Source organism: Bos javanicus, chromosome 19, assembly GCF_032452875.1.
Source record: "Bos javanicus breed banteng chromosome 19, ARS-OSU_banteng_1.0, whole genome shotgun sequence".
NCBI lineage: Eukaryota > Metazoa > Chordata > Mammalia > Artiodactyla > Bovidae > Bos > Bos javanicus.
In genome coordinates this window covers 29,144,933-29,157,074 of record NC_083886.1, presented here as the reverse complement: position 1 = coordinate 29,157,074, position 12,142 = coordinate 29,144,933, and the positions used below count along the sequence as shown (strand labels likewise).

The window sequence follows — 12,142 nt, the reverse complement described above, 5'->3', positions numbered from 1 at the left end:
GAGTCCCTAGGACAGCAAGGAGATCAAACCAGTCAATCCTAAAGGAAATCAACCCCGAATATTCATTGGAGGGACTGATGCTGAAGCATCCAAAGTCCAATACTTTGGACACCTGATAAGAAGAACTGACTCACTGGAAAAAACCCTGATGCTGGGAAAGATTGAGGGCAGGAGGAGAAGAGGGAGACAGAGGATGAGATGGTTGGATGGCATCACTGACTCAATGGACTTGAGTTTCAGCAAACTCCAGGAGATAGTGAAGGACAGGGAATCCTGGTGTGCTGCAGTCCGTGGGGTCACAAAGAGTCAGACACGACTGCATGACTGAACAATGACAATCTCTGATGACTCACTCCACCCTATTTTGGAACACTAGACAAGGAGTGGTAGGAGGTAAGCTGGGCACTCCCCCAGCTTTGGGGACTTTCCACCATACAATCCTTCCTCTTTTCCCTTTCCATGACTCCCACCTTCCAGAAGTTCATGGTCTAGTTGAGAAGACACACAGGTAAATAAAAAAGGACATTGGAGGGTTTTAGGAATCATGCATTTATTAATTCCTCCATTCAACACCTCCTGAGCTCCTACAGTGTGGGGAGCAGTTACAAACCCTGTCCTTGAGAGCTTACAGTCTAGTGACAGAGGGAAGGACAGGGCTCAGGAGTTCTGAAACATGCCTCCACGGTAGCCTCAAGGGCAAGTGAACGATGGAGGCGGTATGCCAGCTTCATCTTGGATGTCCCTCCTACATCACTCCTCTCACAGTCCATCGGCCAGAATTGATCACATGACTGCAACCTAACTGAAAGGTAGGCTGGGAAACACTGGGAAGTAGATATTTGTTGAGCGCAGATTCTTCCTCCTGGAGTTTGAACACTGAGCCCAGGACAAAAAATAGGAGGAGCTTCCGTCATCCTGACAGCAGTGCCTGAGGACAGCGTCCGCTGGTTCTTGTGCCCAGAGTTTCCAGTTTCTGGTCCTTCCTGACTGAGTTTAACTCCTACTGTGTTTAACCCATTCTCCAGTCCCTCAAGACACTCGGTTTCTTTTTCACAAATTCCTTTATTGCTTGAGTTTGCAGGAATTGTTTTAAACAAAAGCTTGACAGCTGTATCTGAATCATTTTGGGCTGCACTGAATGTCAATAAAGAATGAACAGTTCCAGTTCTGTCACCTGGGCAGCATTCCCCTTTCTGAAGCATTGTTCTATTTATTTCAGTGGCCATGTTTGTGCAATTATTCAAATATATATTGTATCTGTCTACAGTGTTTTATAAAAATTAAGGAAACTGAAAAAACCAGAGCTCTATTGCCTACACTATGAGACAGAGATGGAAATCATCAGGTGAATTCAAGAGGACACATTTGTGGCCTTAATGGATGTTCACTGAGTCAGAACAAGAAAAAAGAAAACCAGAAGAATGTATATGAAATGTTGGAATTCTGTCATTGAAGATTGAATCTAGAAGGCAGTGTATGATGAATGATATGATATCGCCTAAGTCTCCAGAAGTGGAAACTGTTTTATAATATGCAAGGCTTTTGTCCAACTTTGGGGCATGTTTATTTAGAAAGCGGATGTGGGCACTGCCTGCTTGTCCTGGGCAGTACGTCCTCCTGCCTTGCTTCCTGTGGCCCTTTCTCAGTGGGTTGTTCCTTTCAAAGCTGTGACCAGAGGTCACTATCAACTTCTCTGGCAGTTTTCAGGCAGACAGTCTACAGGAGGGCTGCCCTTGAGTCAGGTGACCATTGGTCCAGTCAGCTGTGGTCAGGGGGACCAGGGGCAGGACTGTGTTCCCCCCATGGAACCCTTCCAGGGGGCTGCAGGTGCGCAGGCACTTTGAGGCTTAGAGTCTTCAAAAGGCACAGTGGTGCCCTCCAATGAGGTTCTGTTCTCTGGGGTTTTGTTTTTGCTTTGTTTCTGTTTCGCCATGTGTGTGTTGGGGGGTTAGTTGTACCAGGCTGTTGTCCTAGGAGAGGCATAGGGGGGCCTGATTTTCTGGGGAGTCCTTTTCTCTGGGTGGCAGGTAGCCTATAGCGATGCCCCCATGGGGCCCTGTTCCCCAGGGCAGTTAGATGGAGACGCTATTCTCAATGAGGGGAGGGTCCAGGTAGGGGTAGGGTAGTGCCAGGCTGTGGTTTCGCTCTTGGATGTCTCGCGAGATCTCAGCCAGGCGGCTCTGGAAGGCAGCGATGCTCCGGCGCGGGGCCTCCTCGGTGAAGTACTCGTCCGGGTAGGTGCCCAGGGGCCTCTGGGAACCAAACACAAGGGTGGGTGAAGGGGCTGCTATGCAGCTGTGACCCGCCTTAGCCATCCATCCAGCGGGACCTGAAGCAGCCTCTGATTGAGCCACCTTCCCCTGAACAGTAACGATTACTATGGGCAGCTCTGAGGTTGAAGGCTCAAGTCAGAGGGCCCGGCCACCCTGGAACTTATCACACGTTTCCCTTGCAGTGAAGGGTGACTCTGCATCATCTCATTTGGCCCTCCTTGTGAGATGTCCAGTGCCCATGTGTCCCTCTGGGAAGGCTCCGTGGGGTGTGTGACAGTAGAGTAGGATCTGGGTCAGGAAGGGTAAACAGCATCGCCTCCCTTACCCTAGGGCTGGCCCAGCCAGGTTCCCAGCCCCACACTCACTCGGTCTCCAGGCTCCTTGCTTAGCAGCCAGAGGGCAATGACCACATCACACGTGGCATTGACTGGTGGGAGGGTGGCTAAGAAGCCCTCCAGCCTGGCCTGGCCTTTGGAGGTGGGCGGTGGCAGCTGCATGCTGGGTGGCAGGTTGGGCATCCAGGCAGCAAAGTCAAACTGACAGCCAAGAGGGCAGAGTGAAGTTAGGAGCCCATCCTCCTCCCCAATCCTGCCCCCCTTCTCATTGACATTGACCCTTCTCACCTGCCCTGCACTGACAGCTGAATGTTGGCCGAACAGTTGAATATCACCATGGTGACATACTGTATCAGGGCTTCCCGCGTCCCCAGGGTGGAGGGTAGACCTGCAGGGAGAGCTGGGCTGGGAATGGGGCTGTAAGGGTCCTGAGGACAATGCTGCAGAGGTCTGAGGGTAGGACCTAAGAACTGAGGTCCCCCTACCTGAGCTCTCCCGGCCTAGGAAGCCCTCGGAGAAGATCTCCCACACCCAGGCCTGGAGTTCACTGTCATCACGGACAGACTCATCACTCGGGTAGTAGATGCCGATCATTTCGGAGACAAAGCTGCAAGGTGCATGGGGTTGCTGTCCCAGCTGTCAACCCAACCATCCCTGAGAAGCGCCCCTGCCCAGTCCTGGTGCTGTTAATGTCCATCCCTCCTCCTGGTGGGCACCTCTGTGAGCCTTCCTTCTCCTTCCTCCCTGCCCCCAAGGCTGAAGCTCTCTGGGGCTGGATCCCTCACCGCTCCACTGCACCCCAGATCTGCATCCCATCATCCCGGTAGTAGTAGTCCGGGATGTCTTCAACTCCTCGGGCCCGAATATCATCAGGCAGACACAGGGCAGAATAGTTCAGCTGTTTCATGTTCTTCTGTATCAGCTCAGAGAAACCTCCAATGCCAAGGCCTGTGGACTGGGAGATTGGACTCCTGGTTACCACAGCCCTTGCCCCAGAAGCAGGAGGTAATACTGTGTGGGGAGACAGGGCCACTTCCACCCCAGGATCTCAGAGTCTTCATACTGAAGGACTAGCCCACCCACATTCTCCCTAAAGCAGTCCTTACCCTGTCCACCACCTGCCCAGGGGCAATGAGCCGTTCTCGGGCCAGCGTGTTGATATGCAAGGTGTACCGAGTGTGAGGGATCAGCAGCTGTAAGGGCCATAGAAGAGAGCTGGGTAAAACCTGAGTATCTCTGGTCCCACGCCTTGCTTCACAGAGGCACCCAGTCCTGTAAATCACTCATGGAAAGAGATGACAGTGACAGGAGAGGCTGCCTGGTACAGAGATTAGGGCTCTAGGCCCAGTGATGGGGACCAAGATCCACCAGCATCCTTTTCTGTGACCTTGACCATGTGTGTTCCTCTCTCTGGGTATCAGATCACTGGGCAAATGAGAGGGCTCATCTGGATGAGCTCTGTGAATCCCTCCAGCTCCAGCATCCTGTGATTTTCTGACCCCTGGGTAGGCAAAGCACCGTGAAAACCAGGGCCTGTGGGCCTGGCAATGTGGAACCATCCCCTAGAGCCCACCACTGAGTGCCAGGCCCTGGGAGCTGCAGATTGTCAGAAAGAATCAGCCTGGATTGAAGAGGACAGGGTAGGGCCTGCATCCAGGATCTAGGGGACTGTCTAAGGAAGAATCAGAAAGTCTCAGCAGCTGTGGACCCATCACACTGACAGAGGAGATGCTCCAGGCCCCTGGAGGGGATGAATCTGGGCCATCTGATGGCTTAGCAAAGCCCACCTTAGAGACACCAGTCTCTCTCTCACAGCTTCCCATCTCTGCATCGATCTGCAGAAAACCTGCTGGCCATGTTCTCACTTTGGCATCTGTTTGCCCCAGGTCTCTCCTCTCCTAGGAGCTGGGCTCCTGTGACAGCTGTTGGACTGAGCTCCCCTAGAAGGGAATCTCTCTGGGGCACAACCTGCTGTCACATGCGGTCCTTCCTCTATCCCCAGTCCCTATTACCCTACCCCAGCTTAGGGCTTGTCGGAAAGCAGCCCCTTGGGGCAGTTGTGCAGGGAGTTGCTACTGAGGCAGGATGGGGGCTTAGCATCCTGGCCTGGAAGGACAGGGCCATGTATGGACAGGCTTCATGGAAGAGGCACCCCAAGGGGCAGGCCCAGGTGCAGGGACCCGCAGGCTTGGGGCACAGTCTGGGCCATCTTGCTGAGCCACTGACCTTGAAGAGGGGGTGGCAGTGGGGCAGCTGGCGCAGCGTAGCCAGGGCGAAGACCTCGGGCACCAGGTGTGCCTGTAACAGGTGTGTGAGGGCCTCGTGGATGGAGAACTCGGCATTGCGCACCCACGTCTTGGCTAGCAGCCAGTCCCACTTGTCATCACTGGGCAGAAAGATGGGGCTGTTGGGCCCGGGAGTCTGGCTGAGCTGTAGCAGGGGCCGGTGGGGAGAGGCAGCCTTGAGTGTCTGCCCACTGTCAGTCAGACCACTCCCCACCCCTGCCCTGCTACCTGCCAGCTGCTGACCTGGATGGCGAGCGGCAGCAGGGGCCCACGGCCGGGACGCTGGTATAGCAGGGTCATTGGGGCCGTGGAGAACTGAGGCCTCCCATTGATGACATTGGTGCGGACACCAGCGAGGAGGTCGTAATCCACCAGGAACAGAGACCCCTTCTGCGGGAGAGATCAGAGGAGCCTGGGCTGCCATCTGGCTTTGTGCAGGTGGGGAGTATGGGAATTTGGGAGAGGATGCGAGGCTAGGAGTAGAGTGTACACGGGAGAGGGTATTCCTGGCACACCGTGCACCATAGGTCCTTAACCAATGTGAGTATGGTTCCTTTTTGGTAGGGATGGGCCTGAAGGACTGAGATGGGGGTGTGCAGGGCTGGGACCCCCTGCCCCTCACCTCCAGCTCGGCCTGCAGGCTTGTTCCAGGGCCCAACACCGGGGCCACCATGGCATCGGTGACAGGGAAGTTCTTGGGGAGGTGGTGACAGCGTCGGATCAGGACGGGGTTGAGGCCATTCAGGAACTGGTAGGCGAAGAAGGCGTCCTCCTGCCAGTGCTCACACACGTATTCTGTGGGGAGGGGCAGGGGAGATGGGACTGGTCACCCCAGCCCCCGGGGGATTGCCCCCTAGCCACCATGGTGGAGCTTCCCTTGGGTCTGTCCTATGTGCCCCTCTCTTCTCACTCTGTACCTTTCTTAGGGTGACCTCCTCTGACCCCTTGGCTTCAGTTCACTCAAGCAGCATATCTTAGGCCCCAGACCACCTGGCCTACCATCTCCCTGCCATCCCCACCTCTGTGACTCAAGCACAGCACATCTGAGGCTGAACATGGGCTCCGGCTCCAGCCTGGGCCCTGCCCCATTGCCTGGCTTCCCAGGAATTGCACCTCCATGCACCAGATCACCTGGGGCAGAGCAGCTCCCCGCATCCTCCTCCCATCAAGTCCTGTTCATTCTCCATCCTCAGTAGCTCCTGGTCCACCCATCCACTCAGCACTGCCTTGCTGAGGTTTCCATCCTCTGCTGACCACGACCAGAGCCTCATGTCCTGTCCTGCTTCCACTTCTGTCCAGACAGCCCATCCCCTGTGGCACAACTGGCTACACATTCCCCAACAGGTAGCTGGTTGAAACTTCCCACTGCATATAGGAAAGGCCCGAGCTCCTACCATGGCCTCTGCAGTTCTGCACATCTGGGGGCCCAGACACCTCCCCTGCTTCACCTCCTATCTTCTTGCCCTGGATCAATACTCTTTGGCCACAGCAGCATCTTCTGCCCCTAGGAGGTCTCTGCTCCTTCCATCTTCAGGGCCTTCACCTGCACCACCCCCCGAACCTGAAGCACCCTCTGCTCCCCTACACCACGCCCAGCACTGCTGACACCTACCCAACTTTGAGGTCTCAAGTTTTGACTCAGCCTAAAGTCACCTCTGTGGGTCACTCCCTAGCTGGACCAAGATAGCTGCCCCTTACACACTCTCACTGGAGCTGTGATGTGCAGGCTTCACAAGTGAACCTCTTGATTTACTTTTGAGCCTACTTTGCTTTTTGCCTGCTCAACTGGAAGCTCTGGGGGGACAAGGACTGTGCCCACAGCCCCTAAGACACTGTCTGGTGTGTAGTAGCCAAAAAGTGTCTGATGGATTAAAAGGCATTAGAAGGTCAGAGATGCCCCCAGTACACATCCTCTTTTGTGTCTGGGGAGAAAGTAAGGCTCAATGAGGATCACACAGTGGACTGGGGCTTGGTTTTCTGAGATTCCTGTTAGCAAGAGCTGATGCCCCAGGGAAGAGGTCTGCAGCCCTCACCTACAGCTGGAGTCTTCCGGAAGTTGAACACCCGTCTCATTTCCTTCAGACTCTTCCAGAGCCCCTTGCGGTCCAGCAGCCCTTTGAGTTTCAGCTCAGCCAACCTGCCAGAAGATGTGACGGGTCAGGTGGGGGAGGCAAGAGGCCCTGGGAGACCCTCCCTTGTCCGCTAGGCTTATCCTTCCTGGGATTCCAAACCAGCTTCTGGGGCCCAAGGCAGTCCCTACCCCAAGGCTGCCATCACCCTGTGGGAATAGGTGGTGAGTAGAGGCCTTGCCCTGGGCGGGGTCATGTGACCCATATTCCTGATGGTGGGGAGGGCAGAAGGCAGGGCTCCTAGGGCATCGGAGACCCATGGACAGGAGAGGGGGTTTGTCCTCACGCAGAGCTGCCTCGCAGGTAGAAGGTGGTGTTCTTGGCCACAGAGTATTTGATGTTGAGGTTCAGGTTTTTTACGGTCTCCTCGTCGAGGCACCGAGGCCAGCCTGGGATGTAAGTCTTCCAGCTGGAGGGAAGAGCCAGAAGGCAGTCAGCAAGAAGCCTCAGAGAACCCACTGACCAGGGATAGAGGGTGGCAGACTCTTCAAGGCCCTGATCAAGGCCAGCCCCTTTCCACAGGCAGGAGTCTTTCTGGGCTCTGCCTTTCCCCTCCACCCTCAATGCTGCAGGGAGAGCTGCCATGTTCCCTGGGAGACTCCTCCCCTGGTCCATTGATTGGTCCAGGGTTGGGCACCTGGCCAGAGAGAGGCCAATCAGAATCCTTCTTGGGAAATTAGAGATTGGGGCTGGACCTGGGGACATCTCTCTCTCTCTCTCTCTGGGTATCTGGGTTATAACATGTAAACATCAGGACTGCTAGTTACAGCCATTTCCCATCATGTGGCCTGGGAACAAAGAAAGCTGTTCTGCAGAGAGAAAAGTGAAGCAGGAGAGAGAAGCATTTGGGGGCTCCAGAGACAGGGAAGAGACTCACCTTGTTTCTGGCCCCTGAGATTTGGCAACACTTCAAGCCCTCACTTCTGTGAATATCTCTGTGACCTGCTGACACATTCCTTTTTTTTTTTTTTCTGTCTGCTAGTTGGAGTCTGTTTTTGTTTTTGCAAAACTCCCAACCAACAGAGATGCATTGCAGAGGGGACACTGTCCTGAAGGTGGGAGTGTGTGAAGGCATCAATTGCGTTTGGCAGGCATCCCATGGAGAGACACTTCAGCCTCTGTAGCTTGAGGGAAGCTAGAAATTTCCTCTGGTCTGGCCTAAAGCATCTCTAAATCCCTTTATCCAGCAGCAACACAGCCTGAGATCTTTGGGTGAAATGGTAAAATCATGTCCCTGCAAAGCTGAGTCGACCCTAGCCAGTCGTCCTTTCACTCCTTCCCTTGTTCATTCTTTAGTTCATTCAGTCATTGCCTTGGGTTTGAACAGGCACCTTCTAAGAACAATTTGTAATTAAAGTACACTGCCACTAAGTGGTGGCCAAACCCTGCTTCTCAAACTTCAATGCACAAAAATTTAATTCGCCCAGGGATCTTGGTAAAATGCAGATTCTCATTTACTAGATCTGGGATAGGTGGGCCCAAGACCCTGCATTTCTAACGAGCTCCCAGGTGATGCTGACTCTGTGGATCTGAGATCTTGCTCTGAGTATTGAAGATGTAGCCACCAGGAGCAGAGGTAACTGAGGGACATTAGGAACAACAGTCTATACATTTGTGCAGGGCTTAGCAGCTGACAAGCTGTGTTCATAACCATTTTCTCATTTGTTCTTCCTAAAAACACAGATCAGACTGGTATTCTTAGCTTCTTTTGCAGGAGAAAATAAGGATTAGAAAGGTTAAAGAATTTGCCTAACCATTCACATCTCCTGCCCTGCACAGAGGCTGGCCCTGCATTTCCTGACTCTTGTGTCTTTGTTTTGCCAAGAAAGGAACAAAGCACTCCTTCACTCCATGGACACACCCGTCTCCATCTGTTCCCTCACCTGGGGCCATTGCTGGCAGATTGTGCCTCATGGTTTTCTCAGGGATATAATTCACAACACATGTGGAAGCACCAGCAGCCAAATGAGCCTGCAGCTGCTGTGCCCCCAGAGACCTGAAGCAAAAGCCTGCAGCCCGGGCTTCAGACACAGCCTGGTTGGCCAGATCATGACCTTTTGAAAACCTGCTCCTGAGTGGAGTCCCTGGCTTTCTGCCTCAGGAGACCCCAGAGGCTCCAGTCCCTTCTGCAGCCCTCCACCTTCTGCCAGGGGGCCCTCTAGGACTCAGCTATCCCAGCTGACCTCCAACAATGTTGAGCCCAGAGCAGAGAAAGAGCCCCCTCCCATCCCTTGCCCACCCTGGAGGATGAGTTTCCTGGGGGTTGGGGTGACATATTTCTGGATCTGCCCCTACTTCCAGGAGAACACAACATGCTGATGTTTGAAAAAGCCCCAGGGGAAGAAAGATGTCAGCAAGATTAAGGCATTGATAGCAGTAGGTTTCAAGGTTTAGTGGGCATGAGTCACCTGAAAATCTCCTTAATACAACATTGCTGGCAACAAAGATTTACTGTACCACACAAAAAATTATGCCTGGAACCTGTGTGCCTGTGTGTGTGTGTGTGTGTGTGTGTGCGCGTGCTTAGTCGTTTAGTCATGTCTTTGAGACCCTGTAGACTATAGCCTGCCAGGCTCCTCTGTCCATGGGATTCTCTAGGCAAGAATATTGGAGAGGGTAACCTTTCCCTTCTTCAGGGGATCTTCTCAACCCAGGATCGGACCCCGGGTCTCCAGCACTGCGGGCAGATTCTATACCATCTGAGCCATCTGGGAAGTCCTGTAATAACCTATAATGGAATATAATCTAGAAACAACCTGAATCACTATGCTGTATACCGAAAACTAATATAATATTTTACATCTACCATAGTTTCATTAAAAAACACCAGTATTGCCGCCCTCCCCCCTCCATATCTGATTCGGGAGGTCTGAGGAGGTCAACCTATCTCCACCCCCTCTCCACACAGAAGCCCCCTCCTCACCGGTAGGTCTCCCGCCTGGCCTGCAGCTCCTCCCTGCGCTGTTGCTGGAGAGTGGGGTGGTGATCTTCCCAGGAGATCTTCGCTGTGGGAGGAGTGGAGCAGGTGAAGAGGGCAGAGAAAGCCCCCTGACCCCTGGCCTCAGCTACTCCCCCCTCCACTTGATTCACCCCTTACCAGGTCCCTTGCCCCCAGAAGGATGGCTTCTCCCACTCTAGACTTCCACCTCCCCCTTCCCCCAACTTCCCCTTCCCGCCCCGCCCCCCAACCCTGTGCCCCTGTCCCTCCGCCTTAGCGACACAGGTTCATCTCTCCGATCCTCCCTTGCCCTTTTCTCCAACACACCAGCCACCCCCCCTTTCCTGTGTGCCCGTCACCTGTCCCCTCCCGCAGCACCAGGCTCCTCTCGCCCTCCAGCCACTGGTAGCAGGGGAAGCAGAGCGGCGCGGCCCCGTGCGGCGTGAGCTGGAGCCAGCGACAGAACCAGGCGTCCCCGGCCGAGGGCGCGAGGGGCCGAGATCGCGCTGGGGGCGCCTTGTGGACGCGCACCAGCAGCACCCGGCCCACGTCCTCGGGGGGCGTCACCTCGAAGTCCTCCTCCTGTGGGGAGGAGACGTTTAGTATCCTAGAGGGTCGTCCCTCCTGCTCCCTCCTCCACCTCCACCCCTACGTCCCAAGCACTCACGGCGCCCGCGTTGAACTCTTTGCCGAAACGGTCCAGGGGCAGTGGTGGGGTCTCTCCTCGGGTCCCCACGATGCTGACAGATATTTTGTCCCACGTACCGGCCCCGAAGGCCTCTCCAGTGGATACCCTCACCCTGAACTTGGCCATGGGGACAGCTGGAATCTGGCTCTCTCCTGCTGGTCGGACTGCAGAGCCCAGTTGCTCACCCCCAGGGACATGCACCTCCGCACCCTGGCCAGGCAACTCTGAGTTCCCGTGGGGCCTATCACCACCTCAAAAAGCAATCCCCGGCCCAGGGCAGAGAGGGCGGGGCTGAGAGGCAGGGAGAGAGGCAAACCGCTGTGTCTGCTGGTCCGCCCTGGGACGTGTCCGGACTGAGGTTTGGGAGACAGACCCTTTCAGTGATGGGCAGGGCCAGAGGGAATTGGGATCCACTGGAGCTCAGGGGTTCGTTTGTCCAGCTCTTTGTTTCTTTGCCTTCTTAGCCTTGAAAAGCTATGCAGAGAAATTCCCTGGCGATCCAATGGTTAAGATTGGCACTTCCAGTGCAGGGGACACGGGTTCAATCCCTGATCAGGAAACAAGATCCTGTATGCGGGGCAAGAGGCCGGGGGAGAGGGGTGGAATACATTTTCTGCCATTTTAGTGGAGCTTGGGGAGGGGACAAAAGCCAATGTTTGTTTTATCCAGAATAACTTAGAAGATCAACCTGTTGCATTTCTCCATGCCTAAATCCCCACTAGATCTATCCATTGTCCCCCATTCTGTTACCTTTTGTTGTTTTCTGTATATTTATGCTGAAGCAGGAGCAGTTGCCTGCCTTGAAGCAGGCAACAGTTACATTCTCTTAGCTCTGGGAAATTTGGTGGGGAATCAGAAGAAGGTTGAACTAGAACCAAATAATGTGGTCTCCTGCGAAATGTTTGCATTCATTTTATTTTCCTGTGTGCATCTTACCTGGTTTCCTAAACTTGCAAAATTACAAAAAGTTAAGAAAGTAGAAACAACGGAGGAGGATTTTTTTTTAAATAATTTTTTTCTTTGAAGGGGGAGGCAGAGAAATAGGGCAATATTGGAGGATATGGCATGAAAGGAGAGCCGGTTTCAAGATGACCAACTCTTACAAATGACTCTCAGTACTGAAGAAAGGCAATGCCAAAGAATGCTCAAACTACCGCACAATTGCACTTATCTCACATGCTAGTAAAGTAATGCTAAAAATTCTCCAAGCCAGGCTTCAGCAATATGTGAACCGTGAACTTCCAGATGTTCAAGCTGATTTTAGAAAAGGCAGAAGAACCAGAGATCAAATTGCTAACATCCGTTGGATCATCGAAAAAGCAAGAGAATTCCAGAAAAACATCTACTTCTGCTTTATTGACTGTGCCAAAGCCTTTGACTGTGTGGATCACAATAAACTGTGGAAAATTCTTCAAGAGATGAGAATACCAGATCACCTGACCTGCCTCCTGAGAAATCTGTATGCAGGTCAAGAAGCAACAGGTAGAACTGGAC

General features: G+C 53.6%; 1 protein-coding gene across 1 annotated transcript; it reads right to left on the bottom strand.

The window, feature by feature from the left end:
* Positions 1–533: 533 nt before the first annotated feature.
* Positions 534–10,915, bottom strand: ALOX15B (arachidonate 15-lipoxygenase type B). Its single transcript, XM_061389622.1, is given in 15 exon segments — positions 534–2,252; positions 2,639–2,809; positions 2,897–2,922; positions 2,925–2,996; positions 3,094–3,215; positions 3,394–3,563; positions 3,715–3,801; positions 4,835–5,038; positions 5,137–5,283; positions 5,516–5,688; positions 6,927–7,030; positions 7,309–7,431; positions 9,946–10,027; positions 10,320–10,542; positions 10,628–10,915. Coding segments are annotated over 15 exon segments (2,031 nt in total). The 5' UTR covers positions 10,775–10,915; the 3' UTR covers positions 534–2,072.
* Between the last annotated feature and the right edge of the window lie 1,227 nt (positions 10,916–12,142).